We start from the raw sequence: 23,019 nt of genomic DNA, 5'->3' as shown, positions 1-23,019 counted from the left end.
ACAGTATCTAGATGAGGCCGTACCAATGACCTATACAGTGGTATTATTATTACTTCTTTCTTTCTGTTACTGATTCCTCTCCTTATGCAACCAAGCATCTGACTTCCTCATTGCTTTATTACATTAAGTATTCTAGGTACCTGATGCTTACACGTGGTACATGCAGGTAGTGTATGTGCAAAGCACTGAAAACAGGGGCGCTATAACATTATAAGTAATGTCTGCAGCGTTCATAAAGTTTACCCTAGATCGTAAGACAGAAACTCTGCATTGTCCTACCTACTATGTGCGCAAGGCAACTAGAGGGTTTAAACTTTAGAGTTCAATATATGGCACATAAACTGCATGTGTGGCACTAGCCCGAGTAGTGCTATTAATAATTCATCCTCCGTTGCTGCTGTAGTGACCTGTAAAGAGCGTCAGTCTTACCACAGTGGAAGAATTCTCAACAAAAACTCAAAATAATACAAAGTGAGCTGAAAAAAACGAAATTGCTAAATCACATCCCTTCTTAAAGTGGGCCGGTCACTCAAACATAGTAGGGGCAGCCACGTTCACCAGGAAACACCGTGGCATGAAAGTAAGGAACAGTGAACTGAGGCTGGACAATATCGCTGCCTCCACTGTGAACCTGACGTGGTCGCATTCCTTGAAAAATAAAATTGTGATTTCGACAAAAATATACAACATCAGGAATGGGTAAATTTTGGCAAAATATTGAACAGTACCGAAGGATTGTGAGTCACAAAAATAATATCCTCCCAACAATACCAAATTTAAGCCCTGTGAAAGGGGCGTGGCTTCCACAAAAGGGGTGTGGCAAAAAAATGTAATAATAACAATTGGGAATGTTACCTGTGAGGTGTGTTGGGACAGAGTTTGGTTACTTACGGTTTCTCCTTTCAATCCTCTTGAAGCTGTACCCTCTCCTGAGGGTCCGCGGGGTCCAACAGGACCTTGAGGGCCAGCGGCACCAGGACGACCCTGCGATACAGAAATGTGTATTTTATTTTTCATATGCCATGATACACATAGATGAAATTGTAATATCAGTAGATTACAATCAGTGGCTGTATATGAGTTTAAAGTACCACTGATTTCCAATACATTACTAGCTGGTGGTCTTTTAATGACACACAATTTACATATCACAAAATCACTTAGCACAAATTTCTGGGACAAAACAGAGATAGAATTATTCTGCTGATATCAAAGGGAAGAGAAAATACGACTGATGCAGTTCTAGCACGGTATGTTCCTGCTTTACCCACTGTGAGGCGCTACAGGGCATGTGGTGTATTATAACACAACAACAATAATGTATAATATTCTCTTTGGATAATATATAATACTCACTGTTTCTCCTTGAGGTCCTGTTGCCCCCGGACGTCCAGTGCTCCCCTATAAGAAAAATGCCCATTTTCATTTAACAAGCTTTGTGGAACACAATACACAGCTACAACAACAACAGCAACAAAGTGGCATTGATGTTCACATGCACTGGTACTTACCACTTCTCCTTTCTGCCCCCGTTCACCCTAAACAGATGAAACACGTTCATTAATTAGTTTTTAGTTGTGCAATATACTGTATATAAGCTAGGTGTTAAATGACTGTATAGCTTGGACCCGCTAATGTCAGTGTGCCATTGTTCTGGGACCGCAAGTGTCAGTGTGTCATTGTTCTGGGACTCCTAGTGTCAGTGTGTCATTGTTCTGGGGCCCAAAGTGTCAGTGTGACATTGTTATGGGGCCCCAAGTTTCAGTGTGCCATTATTCTGGGGCCCCAAGTGTCAATGTGTCATTGTTATGGGGCCCCAAGTGTCAATGTGTCATTGTTCTGGGGCCCCAAGTATCAGTGTGTCATTATTCTGGGACCCCAAGTGTCAGTGTGTCATTGTTCTGGGGCCCCAAGTGTCAGTGTGTCATTGTTCTGGGGCCCCAAGTGTCATTTTTCTAGGGCCCCAAGTGTCAGTGTGCCATTGTTCTGGGACTCCTAGTGTCAGTGTGTCATTGTTCTGGGGCCCCAAGTATCAGTGTGTCATTGTTCTGGGTCCCCAAGTGTCAGTGTGTCATTGTTCTGGGGCCCCAAGTGTCAATGTGTCATTGTTCTGGGGCCCCAAGTATCAGAGTGTCATTGTTCTGGGTCCCCAAGTGTCAGTGTGTCATTGTTCTGGGGCCCCAAGTGTCAGTGTGTCATTGTTCTGGGGCCCTAAGTATCAGTGTGTCATTGTTCTGGGGCCCCAAGTGTCAGTGTGCCATTATTCTGGGACCCCAAGTGTCAGTGTGTCATTGTTCTGGGACCCAAGTGTCAATGTGCCATTGTTCTGGGGCCCCAAGTATCAGTGTGTCATTATTCTGGGACCCCAAGTGTCAGTGTGTCATTGTTCTGGGGCCCCAAGTGCCATTGTTCTGGGGCCCCAAGTATCAGTGTGCCATTGTTCTGGGACTCCTAGTGTCAGTGTGTCATTGTTTTGGGGCCCCAAGTATCAGTGTGTCATTGTTCAGGGATATGTATATATATCGACCCCAAAAAAGACGACCCCAAACACAGATTCTGGGACCCTAGTTGGGGTTCCATACTACATGTTGTGCACTTTGGTTTAGCACAGTGTATCCCCAATCCAGTCCTCAGGGAGCCCCAACAGTGCATGTTTTCCATATCTCCTTGTTGGAGCACAGGTGTAATCATTACTGACTGACACATTGTAACAGATGCACAGGTGGTCTAATTATATCACATGTCACCTGGAAAACCTGCACTGTTAGGGCTCCCTGAGGACTGGGTTGGGAAACCCTGGGTTAGTGCATATATGCAAATCCCATGAGATGAAGAGCGATGTCACTGCAGGTTATAGCCACAATATGGTAGTAATATCTCACATTTATCTTACATTGGGTATATACTGATGTGAGTGTGAATGTGTGTGTACTCCCTGTCTCACAATACAGAACAGTAAATGAATGAGGAAAAGTAGCAATCTACATTATTGTACCTTTATCTTTGCTTAAAATTTCTAGAGTGAACGAATGAAAGAATGAAACATGAATAAGTACATGAGAGAATGAGTGCGTAGGTGTGTAAATCAATAGTGAGTGAGTGAATGAATGAATTAACAAGTGACAAGGTGTGTAAACAAATAAATGAGTCTACGACTGAATAAACAAGTGAGTGAGTAGGTGTGTAAATGAATGAATGAACAAATGAATGAATGAACAAGTGAGAGAGTAGGTGTGTAAATGAATGAGTGAGTGTGTAAATGAATTAGTGAGTGTATGAGGGAATGAACAAATAAATGAATGAACAAGTGAGATAGCAGATGTGTAAATGAATGAGTGAGTGTGTAAATGAATTAGTGAGAGTATGAGTGAATGAACAAATAAATGAATGAACAAGTGAGAGAGTAGGTGTGTAAATGAATTAGTGAGTGAATAAACAAATGAATGAATGAACAAGTGAGTGAGTAGGTGTGTAAATGAATTAGTGAGTGAATAAACAAATAAATGAATGAACAAGAGAGAGAGTAGGTGTGTAAATGAATTAGTGAGTGAATAAACAAATAAATGAATGAACAAGAGAGAGAGTAGGTGTGTAAATGAATTAGTGAGTGAATAAACAAATAAATGAATGAACAAGTGAGAGAGTAGGTGTGTAAATGAATTAGTGAGTGAATAAACAAATAAATGAATGAACAAGAGAGAGAGTAGGTGTGTAAATGAATTAGTGAGTGAATAAACAAATAAATGAATGAACAAGTGAGAGAGTAGGTGTGTAAATGAATTAGTGAGTGAATAAACAAATAAATGAATGAACAAGTGAGAGAGTAGGTGTGTAAATGAATTAGTGAGTGAATAAACAAATAAATGAATGAACAAGAGAGAGAGTAGGTGTGTAAATGAATTAGTGAGTGAATAAACAAATGAATGAATGAACAAGTGAGTGAGTAGGTGTGTAAAAGAATGAACAAGTGAGTGTGTAAATTAATTAGTGAGTGTATGAACAAGTGAGTGAGTAGGTGTGTAAATGATTTAGTGAATGAATGAATGTGACTGAGCCAGCTAGTGGGTAGGTGTGTAAATGAATGCATGGTGAACAGACACAGTAGAACGTTGCTCTGTCCGCTCCCATAGCCTAGTTACACTGCAGTATATAGTAATTCTCGTCATTGCACTTTATGTCTTCAGTGTAATGTGATGTTATACAGTAATATTTATCTGATGCCTTTGCTGTATTTCCAGGTCGGACGTTGTCCAGTTAGTATCAATGAAACTCACCTGTGGGCACTGTACTGTGCACGGCTCCTAAACAAAACAAAATAAGAACACATCATACAACGTCTGCAGAACAGAACATGCTCAAACCTTACAGCCGGTTCCATAGAATAATGTAACAGGAGGAGGTGGAAACCAGGCCTCTGTATACACTGCCAATGTGACGCATATCCTACACTCTACACGCACTTTATATGAGCGAGAGGTGAACAATGGACAACCTTAAACTTATATTACAGGCGCACAAAGAATACATACTATATGGAATACATTGTGGTTAGATGTGACCTAAGCAAGATATTCATATGGGGGTTTTCATGTTAAATGTTTACTATAAACGTTTAAACGAATTGTAGCCAATAAACTGTTGCTGGGTAAGTAATGCGCTGATTAGTTATTCAGATTAAAATTGTGTAAATAAGGAACATTCAATAGATTCCACTCTTACTGGAATATCATATTTAGATGATGATATTTAGATGCACTTCATAATGTTTGTTATTTCAGTCTGGTAAGAATGTAGAGTCTTTATATACTGTTTACATTTATTCAGAATAGAGCAGCGATAGTTTATCCCAAACTGTTACAAGTAAATATTTATCATACTTTCCTCAATGGAGCTTACAGTCTAAATTCTCTACACACACACACACACACACACACACACACACACACACACACACACACACACACACACACACACACACACACACACACACTAGCAGTAACCTACCGGTAGAAGGAATGAACACTCACAAACTGCACGCATGGAGTCAGCAGTGCTAACCACTGTGCCACCAATATAATAAATATTTTATCTATATATCGCTTTCTCTTTCTGTCTCCTCTCTCTTTCTCTCTCTTTGGGGCCTATGTATTAATGGCCGTCTTTCTACCTCGTTAATTGTTATCCCTTATCGCAACGATCAGTGATGATATAATGCAGCCATTTATTAAGGAATCATGTCAGGACAGCGTATCCGACAAGAGGCTGTCCCAATGATGACTTACCTTACTAACAACTCTGGGATCTGACCCAGAGTCTTTAATGTTCATTTTCATTATTTAACGGAGGGGAAAGCATAAGCTTGCCAGAGATCCGCCATCCCCATAAGATTGAATGGTTAACACCATCTTCAAACGGCATTAGCCATCCGGGTAGAGCACCGAAAAGTTAGGCTTTTCAGAGCTCGAGAAATTGGCCCTGACTGCAGTCTGATAATTATGGGGACTGCGGTATAATGCGATGCTTAACCTAATGCTGGAGATATCTATGATATGTCCTATGTTAGGCTTATGTTAAATTGCTAGGATACTAAATTATGGGATAGTGTATTATAATCCCTGTAACAAACCCCCGGTCACTACAGTGCTTCCAGATTTGGAAGTATTTTGGCTCTTGAGAAAACAGGGAGAATTTCCTGAAGGATTAACAAACAAATGCAGTGGGGGTAATATCTATCCGTTATATAGTCCTATAGAGTCCTACTTCTACTTTATTAAAAGTGGAACCCCGGTTCTTACTTCAGCTTGGGTGACGGAGCAAATAGCCTCTGTTAAAGGATCCAACAGGCTGTCGAGGTCTGCAGTGTCCTGGGTGAAGAAGACGTTCCGTGGACTCTGGCCAGAGACGATCCTGCGAAGCTGCTCCCGGTCTGCGCCGTTCATCCCGACTGCCAGAACTCGAATACCTGAAGCCGGTGGGCGAAATTGTCAACGCAATCACCGATAGGCAACCCAGCTGTTAAACTACATCTGCTATGATGCTCAGCCAGTTAAGTTGCCCACAATTCCAGCAAAAGCATCATGAATGGACCTTATGACAAGGATCAATAGATATCTATGAGAGTCACACTATTATTCATAGTACTAATCTCAAATTCTGGATGTATCAAAATGCACGTATGGTTTACTATAGCATTATACGATAATAATAAAATATTGAGAGACAATGTCCTAGAACATATTGGGGAAGAGATTAAGTAACGATAACCAATGTGATATAGAGAATTATATACCTGTGGCCTTGATAGCGGTAGCTGCCTGCAGAGCATCATCTGAAGAAGGTCCATCGGACAGTAGAACCAGCAAACCGGGAACATTCGTTCTCCTCCCATAGCTCGGTGAGAATAAATAGTTCTTTGAAAAGTCTATGGCAGCACCTAAAAGTCGAACACAGCAGAACCAAGAAAATAGTTTGTGGTAGAACAACACAGTCTGGAAGGAGATGGCTGAAGACCAACAGGTCATTTACTAAGAGCGAGCGCTTAGACCACCACCACCGCTGCGCAGTGATAACGCCATTGCAGACGTCTATGCGTTGTTTGGATGCTGCTATCAAGTATTGAACGGTAACGGAGAGGCAAAATGTGCTCACAGGGTCGCAGTTATGTCAAGGCAATTGTAAAAGAAATACCTTACACTGTAATCCTGATAATTTCGTGCCTTAAAGTGTTTGGCCACAGTTAAATCCTGGGTGGCTTAGGAATACGTTTAATATAATGGTTTTACAGAAACATGTATATTTGTAGATCAATGATGTAATAAGAACATGCAGTATATATATCAGGGATGGAAGTCCTTTATTTTCTTAAAGATCTGAACATATTGTGGCTGTATTTAAAGTACCCTGAGGAATATGTGGCATCTCTCCTCTACTGATAATACCGAGTGAAGACCGCACACATCCCACCTACCCCCTCCAGAGGCAGTTTACCCCTGCTCAGTGTCTTTCTGCACCTACTCCTGTGTCTGTGAACCCACCAGCATGGCCTGCTTAGTAGAGAAAGGAGAGGTTGCAGATCAGAATTTGAGTCACTGTACATCGTTCCACGATGGGGGGGGGGGTTTCCTGGTGCCTGGAAACCCCCCTCCAAGCCTGGGGCACTGTATAATTGAGGTGGCTGGACCCTGCCCCCGCTTCACACAGCTCTGCTTGAAAAGGGAGAGCTGCGTGCACCTAACAGTAGTGCACGCAGCATTGCCCATGTATATATATTATAGGGATAGGAAGAGTTGGAGAGCAGTCAAGCACTGTCTAATATTATAGCCACGCCCCCAAGCATGCTGGTCACGCCCACTGGCGGCGTGGTGTGGAAACCCCTCTCTACAAATCCTGCGTTTGCCCCTGAACCGCTAAAGAGGTCAGCCTGGCCATCCGCTGTTGTAGGGAGGGGCAAGGGAACAAGTAGCCCTGAGCAAGTGATGCATATAGGGATCCCAACTGAGCCCCCATGACCCTCTCAGTCAAGTTGCTCTCCACGCTTCCCCCATTGCGATGTTACTGGAACCACGGCCCATAAACTGCTTCCATGTAGAACCTATTAGTTCCTGTTTTACTATTGTAATAATCATATGAAGATTAGTTTACATAAGTCCACAGAACATTGTCCTGATCTAACTACACCACAATAAAGATCTATATAGATGAGTATTATATAAAAACACACAGAGACAAGCCCTAAATTGGATATATTTCACATCCTTAAATATCTGCAGTGTATATGGTGTTCCTGTACATAAATTCTTACATGAACCATGTTCCTGCCTAATTGTACTACATAGTACAATAGAGACTGACCAACCGCTGACCCGTTGATAGAGGCTTAAATGAAAACAGTAGAGTTTACTTTAGTGTCTAATTTACAGTATATCACAATATTGAGGACAAGTTACCAATATTAGTTCCGCTTGGATCACTAAAAGGGATGTTTTCAATTTGTTGCACAACCGATCTGAGTTCGCTGGAACGGTTCAGCAGGACTGAAGGACGTACCCTGAAGCTGTAGGAGCCCACTGCCACCTTGTAAGAGAACAGACAGATACAATGAGAACCATCCCAGCTGAAGAAAAAACTCTGATCATATACAGTAAAAGATATTGGGAAAAACAAGAGTTGTAGTAATAAGGAATAGCCTCTAGATGGTGCCATTCGCTATACTCTAATAGTTTTAGAACTTTTTGTTTGCATATTAATTTGAGTAATGGAAATTAGTAAAGAAAGTCAGCACTTTCCAAAAATGCAGTCTTCCCTGTAGCATATTTAGAATTACAATATGTATATTATACACATGCTAATGTCAAACCCATGTAGGAAGAAGCTGTATTTTTAATTGTATTAAAAATAAAAAAAAGAAGATTTTTGTACTTACGTTAAATCTCTTTCTCCGATTACATCTGGGGGACACTGCTTCCATGGGGTTGTATGAGGGCGCATGAAGTTGGCACTTAAATAGTTTATAAGTAAGTTTGCTGCTGACTCCTACCCTCTGCAGCCCCACAAACCTCAGTTTTGTTTAAGTACCCAAGGAGTTGGGCTGTGGTTAGTACTGCTCTGCAGTACTTGCTGTTTAGCTTAAGTTTTATTATTTTTCTTGTTCTATTCTAGTAATGTTAGGTCAGGATAAGTGTTGATTAACATTTTTATCCTCTTAGGTTTCTAATGGAACTATGTTCCGTTTGTTTTAAAAAGAAATAAAAATAAAAATAAGACCAATAGAAGAATCTATAGACTGCGGGCAGTGACAGCGCTATGTGGCTGTCACTGCACCGTCCCAATGGGTCCGGCGCTGCCACGCGCACAGAGCACTGCACTCGGTTGAGGATCAGCCATGTTGGGAGATACCAAGTCCCCCGCTGAGGTGGAGGGGGGGACTTGGATCTCATAGAGCCCTAGGAAGGATTCTGAGGGGGCATTGATACAGGAGCACAACGCAGTGCGGCAGCCTGGGCTGATGGAGGCTTCCTCTGGGCGTTTGAACCATCAGACAGCGGGGAGTGAGTGAGAGATTCCCCGGCTGTCATTGGTACGCTCCGGAGCGGGGGATATTTGGACTTCAGAGGCACCTCAGAGAGTTCTACTGCTGCCGGCTTCTCCTCATAATTGTGTCTGCTCAGTACCCCATAGGGGAAATATATTAAAAATTAAAATAAAACCACCAGTGCTGGGATTGTAAAGGAGACCCCCCCCCCTGCTGATTGGTACGCTCCAAAGGAGGTAAAATTCAGCTACAGTTACCTCAGAGGATCCTGACTGACATAATGGAGAATCTGCTGCTGCTGCTTCACTTCACTGAAGAAACAACGACAGCTTAGTACCCAGTGGGGGAAGTTGTTTATGATGTAAGTCAGCAGAGTTTATATATATATATATATATATATGTGTATGTTTATGTATATATATGTGATTACATAGGGCATATAGGGTTATAACTAGACTCTATCTCCACTTAGGTGATTTTATACAATATCTTCCACTTTTACATGATTATTACCACAGATATTTATATGACTGTTTTGAGGCTATTTGCCAGAGTCAGAACTAGTCATTATTTTACTGTATTTTTTTTCTCTGTGAAAGTCGCCTAATCTGTGTTTCTTTAAAAAAAAGAAATATAATGTCTGATACGAATTCTTGTGCAGAGTTTTATACTTGTTCACAATGATCTGTCAGATTATCTGTGGGGTAAAGAGACCGGGGGGCTGTGTGTGCTCAGTGTGACACTGTCCTCAGCAGTAAGTACCCCACTGGGGAATAACTGGTTAATGAGGCTCCTTGTGGTAATAGAGAGAACACTGTCTATATATATATATATATCTATCATGGGCAAACCGAGGGGGGGTTTTCTAGTGTCTGGAAACCCCCTCCCAGCATGGGGCACTGTATGCTTGAGGTGGCTTGCCCCATGTATATGATGGGTATAGAAATTGTCTGTGTATATATAATGTGGATAGGAAGAGTTGGAGAGCAGCCAAGCACTGTCTAATATTATAGCCACACCCCCATGCATGATAGTCACGCCCACTGGCTGCGTGGCGTGGAAACCCCTTACAAATCCTGCGTTTGACCCTGTATATATATATACTCGAGTATAAGTCGACCCGAATATAAGCCGAGGCACCTAATTTTACCACAAAAAAGTGGAAAAACTTATTGACTCGAGTATACGCCTAGGGTGGGAAATGCAGCAGCTACTGGTAAATTTCAAAAATAAAAATATTGGGGGGGGGCTTCTATGCATTAGATAAATACATATACAGCTATTATTACCTAATGAGGGGAGACAGAGAGAGAGAGAGAGAGAGAGAGAGAGAGAGAGAGAGAGAGAGAGAGAGAGAGAGAGAGAGAGAGAGATTGATTAACCTACTAGTATGTTGCCACAGGGAAGAGAAAAAAATAATTATTCCTTTACAGCACTGGCTAACCAGTCAGTAAGTTCTAGCACGTCAGTGTTACTACAAACCACTGTACATCTCCCTGACCTGCAGCTACATTACATTTTCTCTTTTGGACTGAAGACTATTCTGGTGTGTACAGAGCAAAGGAAAGATTAGAAAGCTATAACTGTTTAAGATTTAGTTTTGCACTTTATATAAAGTAATATTATACATTTTGCACATTCCAGCCTCCCTACAGCCACTGCAAGCGCAAAGATTGTTGCAAAAAAAAAAAAAATGTTTCAAGAAATGAAAACATTCAGCAATCAATAGAGCCCACACATCAGAAGGAATAGCAGTGACAATGAAAATGTCCATATTTAAATATAAATGGACTTCTGTGGTTGAAACCTATGTGGATATGATGAAGTGTTCAGCAGACATGATTCATTTATTTAAGTGTCCTGTTTGAAAGCCAGACAAGAGATTTTCAACGGGCAAGAATAGATTTACCAGATACTTGTGTGCGTTTGCCGAGCACTACCTATCATGGCAGACTAAATGGATGTTGGAGAACATTGTTACTTGTGTCATATCTGCCAGAAACATGCCAATGAAAATCCCTCCTTGATGTGTACATGGCTGGAACACGCGTCTACTAATCGTACTGGGTCATGAATGTCACCCTATAGTGCTCACTCAGTCTAGTCTGACAAATCCATAACAGTTATTAATCTTCAGTACAATATATTAGGAATGTTCAGCCTTTTACTTACTTACCTGGTCTCCGGTCCCTCAGCTCTTTACTTCCGCAGTGGAACGCATGTGCGTTCCAATGACAGGAAGTTCGGCATTTGGAACGCAAACTTGCTTGGAAGTAAAGAGCTGAGGGACCGGAGACCAGGTAAGTTCACTCGTGTGTAAGCCGAGGGGGGACTTTTTCAGGATAAAAAATGTGCTGAAAAAGTCGGCTTATACACGAGTATATATATATATATATATATATATATATATATATATATATATATACATATACATACATCTACCTACAGTTTAGAGTTTTATTATAGAAGGCTCTAAAGTTAATGGAGAAAGTATTTTACATGAGTGTACAGTCAATGATTATGAGACTGTATTTTTAATTATATTATGTAGTACCTGAGTGGCATCTGATCCGAGCTGTCCCACTGAGGAGACCGCCTTTGACAGGAATCTTTTCAGGTCCTCTTCATTAAACTTGTTGTCCTGTGAGGTGTGCACCAGGAACACGATATCAGTCCTGCCGGTCCCACAGGCTGCGGAATAAACGGGTCATAAATTAGATATGTTCTGGAGGCAGCATCAGAGATTACAGTGGACACAATTTCCTCATAAGCATCCTTGTCAGTCTTTTTGGGGACAACTGTCAGTTTTGAAACAATTTATGAATAGATTTTTTTTCCTTTAAAAAGTAAATAACTTTTTTTTTTTGTAGAAAACTGCACTTCAGTATTGCAACCACGGTGGATTTGTAATTTTCACAGATCTTAGTATAGTACAGGGGAGACCTTCAGACTCAGCGCAAACTTTCTTTCTGAAGTTACCGCAATGACCTTCTGACCTTTGTCATCTGACACACATAATTCCACTCCCTTATTTCCCTCATATTTTCCAATTGTTGTAATCTGAAGGAGGTTGGATTTTAAATTAAGGAAGAGTTCATTTTTACCTACCACGTAGTAGCCTAGTGTGGAAGGCAAGGGGGCCTGTTTTGTTTTTAATATGTTCTGTTTCATGAAGTGCAGGAGTAGAACACATTCGGGATGAAATGGGGTATACTGACAAGTATTAATCTTAGCCTGAAATGTAGCAGATTATACCTAGAATGTACATAAATCATTGTTATATCATATCTTAATGACGTTTAAAGCACACCCATCACTTATACGCAGTGGCGGTAGCCACATTGTGTTCATCTTATCAATTCACTAGGAACTGTTGACACCGCAGAGGCACAGAGGAAGGAGTGCCTCATGTCTCGGTCATGTAACTAGCCCCTACTGAATTGCTAGGCAGTCTTCTCATGAATATTGGTTCAGTCGGCAAAATGGCTGCCTCCGCGGTGTGTAGGTGTTGGGTGCACGATACCTTTGAAATAATCAGATGGTAAAACAGACTTACCGGTGTTAGCCAATATGGTCACAGCTTCGCTTTCCCGGTTTCCAATCAGAGAGGCCACGCGGAACTGATACCGGCCGCCAGCCTGCAGGTTTTCAATATCGTAGTACCTTGCGTCTCCAGGCACCAGGCGGCTTGTTTCTGCTCCGCCTGTAAAAAGGGGAAAGAGGTGTATGATAGAACTTACACGTGAAAGATATAATAATGTGAACTTGCAGAGACTATAATGGACTATGACTGAGACAGTGACATCAATGGGCTGCAGCAGTTGCTTAATTAAACATTACTGGGCTCATTCATTAAGACACGCAAAATGAACGTATTGTGCGCTTTTAAGAATGCACGTAAATCGGGCACAGGCACGTCTGTATTGTTTTTGTGTCAAATTTTTACAATAAAATAATTTTTTTTTATTAGCGTTTACTGTATATAAAATGCATTATTACAGTTGCTCCAGATTGCAAACACATGTCCTAGCTGCATACAAAGCCGTCATCACTAGTAATCAGCACTTACCCAAAGCTGTAGCTGGTGCAAGTGATACGGCAGAAAAATATGTACCTTTGGCCACAGCTTGAATTGGATGCTGCTGCATGCGCATGACTACGGGCATATGCCCAGTCCCCCACCCGTTCCGCCCATTGAATAGTTGGCTGTAGTAAGGGTCTTTTGAGCTCAAAGATTAATTAGATGTTGCTGCAGTCACTGGCGTATAGTTAGTATCTGGCCCGGTGCAGAGCGATTTTAAACAAAATACGGATCCTTAATTAATCAGGCTCTACATGTTCTGCCATTCAATAGTACTCTGTACAATAACCCATCCATACTTCTTTAATGGAACTGAGACTATTAATATGCAACTTTATTTTAACAAACGAGGAATGTGTATTAAAACAAATATATATTTTGGTGATTTCAAGTCCATTCTTGTAGGAGTGCAATAAGAGGGGTGTAGAGCGATATCTATTACATACAAGACCTCAGTGGATAGTAGGTGCTGTAGAATATCTGACTTCTGCAACTTTTCATGTCCCACAACCTGACGAAAACACAAACACAATACCATGAACTTACCATCCACCCGTCTCCAGTAGACCCGATATCCGGTGGTTCCGGAAACTACCGTCCAGGTTAATCTCACCCGCTGTCGTGTTATGTCCGTCACACGGAGATTTGTCACTGGATCTACCACGGAGATGTCCGCTGGACCAGGCAAAAAATGGAAATTGCATATTTTTACATATATCAGAATTATGATTGCACTATTACATGAAAATTATCCTGAACAAGACATTTTATTGTCACTTATAGTAAAGTGGACTGTGACTTACACCCAATGGAAGTGGTCAATTTGTGGTCAAAAGCAATATTCTACCTACCAAATCACTAGGAACTAGTGATATCACTGAAGTCTTGTCGCTCTGTGTTGTCACTAGTTCCTAGTGATTTGATGGGCTGTATTTTAGGGCTGTCTCCACTGATGACAAGTTCACTTTGAAGAGCTCCTATCTATCTCACAAGCACTGAAACATCGATGAAGAAAAAAATATCCAAAAATATATAAAATTGCAGATCAACTGCAATTTAGCTCAGTGGTCAATTATTAAACAATAAACTCAAAATTGTGTATAACACTGTAGGATTAAGTTACTTGCAATTATGTTTCAGAATACAATGACTAAAGGATATATATTTCCATAGAATTACGAAATTGCAATATATATCTCCTTAATCACAGGGAATGACCTATTATACCCATCAATCATAGAATAATTTATTATCCTATTAATTTCCCCTTGTAATGGTTCTTGTGTTAATTATTATCTATTATAAATAATTAGGAAATAGCTGCATCTATTTGAAAAGATCTAAATTAGCTATTATAATACTGATAATGATTGAATGAAAGTAACTACCTATAATAGATAAATCGAATCTGATGTTAGGTATATAAAGTAGATCTGCAAATAGGTCTAATCACTCAGCAATAACAAGGAAGCCAATCTGAGTTGAAAACATATGAAAACTCTGAGATTCAGACGCTAAGTTACTCAATATAGTTCTCCCCAAGTGCACTATATAGCGTAGGTAGTATTCTAATTATCTAAAGGTAGGGACAGTAACCAGAGCGTTTCCTACATAGTTTAGATTTTGACACACAGAGCTAAAAAAAATGCCAACGCGCGTTTCGCTCTGTCAGCTTTATCAAGGCAAACCAGAGCCTCGTTCTTATGAGCCTTAAATAGTCAATCAGGTCAACCCCTATGATGACGTAGTAAAATCCAATCACACCACAATGTGAATGACAGTGATGAGCATGTCTACTATCCATTAGGGAACGAGTGGAACAATTGAATTTCGCCCCTGACTTATCATGATTGGATAATAAATAAAAAGCAGAAAAATAAATGATCACAGCTGAGATCGTAGATTTAAAAATGCAGATAGAGAAAAAGAAAATTTCTCTAATCAGAGAGATATAGAACGTTTAACAAGTAAATCAGAGCCTCTTTCATATAAGTTCTAAATAATCAGTCCGTTCGGCTCATGCAATGATATGATGAATCTAACCATATTACGCTGTAGGTGACAATGACAGACATATTGGCTATCCAATAGGGAACAGATAAATCGATTGAGTTCCACCCCTGTTTGTCGTGATTGAATAATAAGTAAATAGAAAAATATATGTATAAACGAAGAATCGTGAATCAAAGCACTGAAACATCTGTCAATCACAAAACGACTTCCCCTGACACAGGACTTCTGAAGAGACAGCAGCACCCATACATACGGAAATGCTATAGAACGAGGTTGGATGGTGCAGACATTGGTTCATTCAAAGACAGAAACATTGCTGGATTAGAGAACAGAGATGAGAGACAGCTCAAGGGAGACGGTTTGGGAAATAATTGGGAGAATCTTGGAGAAGGGGAACAATAATCAACATTACATATAAAAAAGACAGAGGATCTTGACAAGAACACAAGGCAACAATAGAGTTGCCGTGGACAGTGAATTGATGCACAGGGAGGAGGGAAAGTGGGCTTAATATTGTAATAATACAAGCTCACCGACCCAAGAAGTAATAATCACGTGCTTGCTAAATACTATATAGAATCTAGAACACATTAGCTTCCTGTGGAACAACCCAGTATAGCAACACTTCGTAATATGATATAACTTGTCTCAAGGTTTTGGGGATTGTCTGTTCCTTCATCGCTGCTTGGTCAAATTACCTCCATAAAGGGACTGATAAGTCTCAAAATGGATTAACAGATATAATTCATTAGGGGATGTGCATTCTCTATACCAGGTAGTGATCGCTGTAAGCTTCTCCCATAGCCACTGTGTCAGGAGTATATATTTTTTGATCCACAGGAATGGCTACTGAATCTGTTTCCTCTAAATTATTTTCACCAACACAAAGGGCCAGGATGTGAACAAACAGCAAAGGACAGGATAGAGAAGACAGATATAAATATAAAACTAAATAAGTAGCTCTATCATCGTCGTCATAATCATCATTTATTTATAAGGTACCACAAAACTTTGCGGTGCCGTACAGTCAGAACAACAAATCATACAATAAACAACTCATACATAGAAGCACAACAAGGACATATGAAGGTATAAAGAGTCCTGTTCATGAGAGCTTACAATCTAGAAGAAGAGGGTAATGCTGAGATAATAGGACCTAGAGGGACGGGACTGTAGCTGGCAGTGCCCGGAGGGAGTCAGGTGGGGGTGGAATAGGCTATAGTGAAGAGGCGAGGGTTTTGAGAGAGTAACAATGATTGAAGATTTGGGAAGAGCCTGGTCAGGCAGGGTAGGGAGATCCATAAGAGGAACAGCATGGAAGAAGTCTTGGAGAGGTAACAAATCTCTGGTGTTATACAGAGGTAGTTTGGTTTTTGTGCAACTGAATAAGGAAACATGGATTCATTGAAACAGGTCCACTTGAAAATAATATAGACATCATGTTATATTGTCAGCGACTACACCATCAGCGTTAGCCCTTATTATCAGTGACACAGAGTAATTGTGCCTCTCCTATAAAGGTAGGTACTATGATGAGTGAGTACTTACGTGTTTTAACACTTGTGCTGACAGGATCGCCCTGGCGATTTCCAACCAGCGCCGTAACTTTCACCGTGAAACGCTTTCCAGGCTCCAGGTTCACCAGTTCAAATGTGTTGGTGTTTCCGGGCACCTCTCTTGTCTGCTCCTGACCACCTACAAAGAGAATCGGCATAAGTTGTCTCTTTGTGTTACATGACAGCTGTCGCTTTTAATATTTTTATTGTCAAACAAAGGATTTACAAGCTAGGATTTGTCCTGCCGCTAATATCACATTAACAGTAACAAATGATTAAATGGTCACCTCAAAGGGAACCTCTAACATGCGTCAAACTTTGCATTACTCCTTATAATTCACACATTTTCTAATGAACATTGGAATGATGACATCATAATTCAGAAATCAGAACTCACTACTTATACAAAATATATATCTTCTATTTACTATCTAGTGACGTGCATATGTGCAGTTTTTAATCCAATGACTATGCCATGCCAGTCATCACTACATTGAGCTGGTGCAAGTGATACGTCTGAAACCAGGGATACGTACGAGAAACCCAGGACTTGAACTGGCCGCCTCTGCGTCGTCACGTCCTTGCCGTACATTGCCTACATTAATCTCCCCCTTCCCTCCCCCTTTCTGCCCTTTAAGTCGTAGCCAGCTGTAAGTGTCAGACACAAATTGAATGCCATTGTGGTCATTAGCATAAGGTCCATTTCTGAGTTTGCGCAGTGTTATATCATGCAAGATAAGGCACGCAAACATGAATCAGGCCCAAAATGTTTAAAGGGTTAATAGTTTTGTACCATCCACAGAGCTCCAGGAAATCTTGTAGGATGTGGCCCCTTGAACGCCAACCCAGGTTACTCTTATAGTGTTATCCGGGCTCTCAAAGATCCGCAGACTTGTGACAGAGCCAACTTCCTGCTGATCTGTAAGAGAAGAAGGGGGAGCTGACAGGATTGTACAGGAGAGAGGTGGTCCAAATCATTTTCATGCAGTGACATATTTATACTGTGAGCTAGTAATGCTGGGATTACAATATAATAATAATAATAATTTAATAAATAAAGTTTACTGTCATCGCGACTTCTGTTAATCTGAATTTAAAGCGGCAATGTTGAGTTAAGTGTTTAAACACTTAACCTGCGGGGGCCCGACATTGCCACTTTAAATTCAGATTAACAGAAGTCGCGATGACAGTAAACTGTAGTGCTGGACAGCTCTTCATTCGAACTCACTTGCGGTCAGCATACTGCTCTATCGGTGATCTGCACAGTTGGTTTAAAGGTAAGTCTATTAATATTTACATTGGTTTTAAACACTTTCGCTTTTTATTTGTAGGTCAAGTGGGTGTCGGAATTGTGGTAATCGTATTAACGATTACCACTGCTGCATCCTATAGATATAATCATATTCATTTGTGAGATAGCGCCATCTACTGGAAGGAAAGGCTGGTGCTATACAGTAACCTGGATAAACATCATAATCACCATTTAGCGCCACTGATTCCACAGCGCTGTACCGAGAACTCACTCACATCAATCCCTGACCCATTGGGGCTTACAGTCTAAATTCCCTAACATACACACACAGACAGAGACTAGGGTCAATTTGTTAGCAGCCAATTAATCTACTAGTATGTAGATAAGGCCATGGTCGGGAATTGAACTCATGACCCCAGTGCTGTAAGGCAGAAGTGCTAACCACTTAGTCACCGTAAACATAGACTATATTTCACCTCTGCATACCTGTTTGAGTAGTGACAGACACCGGTTCACTCTCTCTTGTGCCTATCAGAGCGGAGACATAGATGGTATAGGCGGTCCCTGGCACTAAGTCTGTAATATCCACAGACGTCACATCCCTGGTTACTAACCGCGATACCTCCACCCCTGTAAAGACATAAGCGGCATTTATTAAGTGGAACAGAGTGAACTAGATACATCTGTATCTCTTTAGGAATCCTTCAATCATTATAAAAGCTATAATAAGCCTACAAAATGAAAGGTCTATGTGAAGAATGAGATATTAAGCAGAAACACTGCTGGGTCATGATGGAAATGGCTTTATGTACACATAATGTTATACTAATTTAAAAGACAATTGCAATTAAAAATGAATTACTTGCGCCAGTACCTAGATGGTAAGAGTGCCTCCCCTCCTATGCGACAGGGGCATCCCCAAAGATACCGGGCCTCCACACAGGATGACCTGACGTGTAGAGTTTGCCACAGTGGAGAGTAATGTCTTTCAGGCACCGCATCACACTGCCGCTAGTGTCTGCAAATGAACTTTGAAAGTGCGAGTACGGGAAAAATCGAAGCTGGGGCTTTTAAATGTTATTCCATCCGTGGACTGAAGCGCGGGGGAGGGGGGACTAATTATGGGGGGGGGGGGGTAAATCTGATAGAGTTGGGGCTTTATAAAAGGGGGTGAAGCTTATTAATGAGACCACATCACAATGTTTATTAAACAGACGCGGCATAGAACAAGCACAATGTATCATTCAGGGGACATTAATTAAAACATTTTATTTTATATGTTGGGCATTTTCAGCAGCTCTCAGTTTGCAGAGTTTAAATTCAATTTAGAAATGTACGCCAGTGTGTCAAGTACACAGTGAGCCATGCACCCTCCATTTTGTCGAATTGCACAGGATCTGTTCCTCATTCCAGGTAAAACAGACTGAATCACCCAACCACATTATGTGTCAGTAATTAAAGGAATGTTTTATTACAAGTAGCACATGCAATATTCTAGGGTGTGTTGAATCATTAGAGATAATAATTATTTCTAGTTTCATAATGAGAATGACGTTTGTACAGTAGAATATTTAGTAACCTATATAGTGATAAGAGAACCCACCGTCTCTACGTCTCCAGGTGATCCTATAGTTAGTGGCTCTCAGGACGGGGCTCCACTCCACACGTATAGTGTTCTCTCGCAGACTTGTACTTCGCACGTTGGTCACTTGGTCCACAGAATCGCTCTCTGCAGATACCAGAGTCAGTGTTAATCAGACATAAGAGCAGATGTTACAGTACAAGCCTGGTACAAGTATCTATGTCCTGACTACACTCAGTTCACCCCAACTGGAACGGCTGTTAAAATACAATCGTACACACTGACAGTTTTCCAAACACCTGATGGACTAGGAACAGGACAAGCTGTGATCTTAGTCTGTCAAGCATTCGAAAAAGTGTAAACAAGTACTGTGGGCTGTCATACCCAATGTTTAATGACGGTTCACACAGATCGCTGATCACAATATGATTTCTCTGCGTGCACGGTGTTCTTTCTTCCCCTGATCTTATTTTTCTTTTTATCTAAGAGGAAAGTGGAGCTTTTATAAATAAGGTTTATTTTCATGTTTCTGTTCTCCAAATGTTCAGTACAACATATGGTCATTTGCTATTGTGTAAATAAAACATATTTTATTCTGGATGTTTAAATGCTAATTGCTTGGACAGGATAATAACAAAGGACCCTCGTCACCCCCCTACTTTGCATTCTGGTTCCTCCCCAAAAAATGGCTGCCTCTGTGATGTCACTCATTCCTAGCGATCTCATATTATTCAGGCCATCTGATGGCTCTGTACACTGTGCGTAGGTGACTTTATATACCCAGTAAAACAGTGCTCTCAGTGGGCAAATTGAACTCTAGAGAAGTTAGATTTATCAAACCTTCTAAAAAGTAAAAGTGGAGGTGTTGCCCATAGCAACCAATCAGATTCTAGCTATCATTTGTCTAGTACATGCTAGAAGATGATAGCTAGAATCTGATTGGTTGCTATGGGCAACACCTCCTACTTTCCTTTTTAGAAGTCTTAGTAAAATTACCACTTGGTATCACATACACCATCCTAGATAACCTAGTGACACCCTTTTCTACGTATTACAAGAATTCAATACTCGATAAATCAGAAAGGTACACTGGGCAGATTACCTGTTTGGACTGTGACCGTTGCTGCATTGCTTTCGACGTCACCAATTAGAGCTGTCACCCCAATGACATATAAAGTACTCCCCTGCAGATCTTCAATGTCGAAGGAGGATGTTCCACCTGGTAGCGTTCTGCTAAACTCACGCCCTAAAGTGCAGACACAGCATTAGTCACAGGCACCTAATACGTGGAAGACTAGGTTGTAGCTTAAAACTCTCAACCTTTTTCATTGTTCCAAAGAGGTTGCGACTATAAAACTTTATATGCTGAGCCCTATCTTAAACTAATGAGTCCCAATAAGGGAAAAACAGTCTGTCAGTACTCTGCCTTTGGCCAAGATCAACTGTAGATCTGTCGGTAATTTAAAAGGTGCCCACGGAGGTGAACCAGTGTCACATGATTCTTTGGCTGAGGGGCCAGATGCTTGAATGCCTGAGCTGCTAAGTACCCCAACTTTTAGGAGAGTCCTGATTAGGGATGTTGTGAAAAAAAAACCCTGAGATTTCCAACCAGAATTATGGAGCTCTATGAGGCACTTTATTCATGTAATTTACTTTTTTATCTAAAAATTACTAATGGAATACCCTACCAGATGCAGTGCTCTCCCCACACTTTATGCGCCCGACAAAAATACCCTGCCACCCAGGATACCAGTGAGTAGTACTCGTCACAGTGAGTAGTGAGTTCCTGGTGCCGGACGGCAAGCTACTTTCGAGGGGGAGAGACTGAATATGGGAAATCGAGGGTGGGGGGTGAATATGGTAAACTTGGGGGGCTGGCGGTAGGTGTCAATCACAGGTGGAGTGTTAATTTTGCGTCACAGGGGGGTGTCAAACTTCAGGGGAGAGGGGGAGGGCACTTGTATAAAAGAAAGCATGCGTTTGCCAGCAGTTTACTTGCTGGTAAACCTTAAAGACAGTGCTTCTTACTTGGGGGTCCTTTGTGTATACCCAACATTTGTGCATTATCTGGGCACTTAAAATAATTATTGGTGTCTAAATAGCATTTTTTTCTAGCATTTAACTTACAAACAGCCAAATGTCTGTTAAAGTTTTTCACCTTCTTCTGGATCAACGCAACACAAATTATCAGAAGCTGAATTCCAAACTTATCAAATATAGGGATGAATTCACAAATGTTTCAGTTTGGTGTTAAAAATGTTGTATTTTACGGGCAACTTAAGATAAAAGTTAAATTTGTAATTTTTAAACTTTGCTGAAAAAATCTGTTATATGCATCTAGATAAGCAAATTGACAATTTTTTCTAGTTTATCTTGTTGAAAAGAACATTTTAATTAATACAAAAATAATTATTTGGGTGAATATTAAACCACGCCCACTTTTTAAGATGACTTTTAATACTTATTGAGATGGTGAAATTAAACATTTGTGAATTTCACACTACACAAAAAAGTTTGTCTTTTACAACTGCCCCTTTTTTCATTTAACACTTTATATTTTGTGTTTGTTCAACATAATGACTAATTATCATATGCGGAAGTGTATTTATTTCATGTACACACTACAAGATTCTTTCCTGGACATAACTGCCTCCATCTCTCATCTATTCCTCCCCTGATACATACTATCTGCAGGATCTGTCTTACCGTCACTTTGTCGTCTCCAGGTGACTCTGTACCCAGTAGCTCTGGCAATCCCAGTCCACGCAATTCTAAATCTGGTAGCCGTTGTTTCCACCACTCGAAGATTGGTAACTCCGGCTACTACTGTTTCTTCTGGAAATATAAAATGTGTCATAAAAACAAACAATCTCAGGTGAATGTGACTGATAGAAATGACTTAGGGGTATATTTACTATTTTTTAGAATGCACTAAATAAATAAAAGCTAGAATCTGATTGGTTGCTATAGGCAACATCTCCACTTTTTCAAACCCGCAGTTTACTAAACATACCACTTAGTGTTGTACTGTATTACCGGAGACGCCCACCTGTCTTGACGTTGATCGTCACCGCGGTCCCTTCCCTTGTTCCCACTAATGGCGTTACTCTAATTACATAAGTAATGCCTTCTTGTACATCACTCAGATCAAACGTTGTCTGGTCTCCAGAAATTAGCTGGCTTCTCTCAGTCCCATCTATTCATGGAGATAAACACACAGAGACATTATGTACAGATTTCCAAACTTTTAATATAGTTTTCTTCCTGTGTACACGAATAAAAATGCACACTCATGCTTTCAGAACGTGTTTATGAAAAATCACTTTGCATCTACTTTTACAAGACAATGGATCCAAATGGACACTCGTGCAGTTAAAACAGTAAAAACATCAATAACTTTTAGGACAGCCCCCTTCATTAATTTCGGCTCAACTTTTTTCTCCTATTTTCTTATTAATTACATGAGTGAGAGAACATCTAGTTTGTGTTTATTTCAATGTTTTT

The 23,019-nt window shown here is 40.6% G+C and overlaps 1 protein-coding gene across 2 annotated transcripts in view; it reads right to left on the bottom strand.

Annotated features, from left to right (window-relative positions):
* COL7A1 (collagen type VII alpha 1 chain) overlaps positions 1-23,019 on the bottom strand; it is a 151,663-nt gene that overhangs the window by 74,726 nt on the left and 53,918 nt on the right. For both annotated transcript variants that reach the window (XM_075183607.1, XM_075183606.1), the window contains exons 18-34: positions 22,565-22,711; positions 22,222-22,350; positions 20,618-20,761; positions 19,537-19,662; positions 18,420-18,563; positions 17,475-17,600; positions 16,674-16,820; positions 13,659-13,787; positions 12,588-12,734; positions 11,586-11,722; positions 7,947-8,073; positions 6,290-6,433; positions 5,796-5,962; positions 4,275-4,301; positions 1,512-1,538; positions 1,357-1,401; positions 892-984 (exon numbers count right to left, since the gene is read on the bottom strand). In XM_075183607.1, coding sequence (XP_075039708.1) covers positions 892-984; positions 1,357-1,401; positions 1,512-1,538; positions 4,275-4,301; positions 5,796-5,962; positions 6,290-6,433; positions 7,947-8,073; positions 11,586-11,722; positions 12,588-12,734; positions 13,659-13,787; positions 16,674-16,820; positions 17,475-17,600; positions 18,420-18,563; positions 19,537-19,662; positions 20,618-20,761; positions 22,222-22,350; positions 22,565-22,711 — 2,006 coding nt within the window. The remainder of the gene's footprint in view (positions 1-891; positions 985-1,356; positions 1,402-1,511; positions 1,539-4,274; positions 4,302-5,795; positions 5,963-6,289; positions 6,434-7,946; positions 8,074-11,585; positions 11,723-12,587; positions 12,735-13,658; positions 13,788-16,673; positions 16,821-17,474; positions 17,601-18,419; positions 18,564-19,536; positions 19,663-20,617; positions 20,762-22,221; positions 22,351-22,564; positions 22,712-23,019) is intronic.

The sequence above is a fragment of the Mixophyes fleayi genome, chromosome 8 (genome assembly GCF_038048845.1).
Source record: "Mixophyes fleayi isolate aMixFle1 chromosome 8, aMixFle1.hap1, whole genome shotgun sequence".
In the NCBI taxonomy this organism is placed as follows: Eukaryota; Metazoa; Chordata; class Amphibia; order Anura; family Limnodynastidae; genus Mixophyes; species Mixophyes fleayi.
This window is presented reverse-complemented; position numbering and strand designations above follow the sequence as displayed.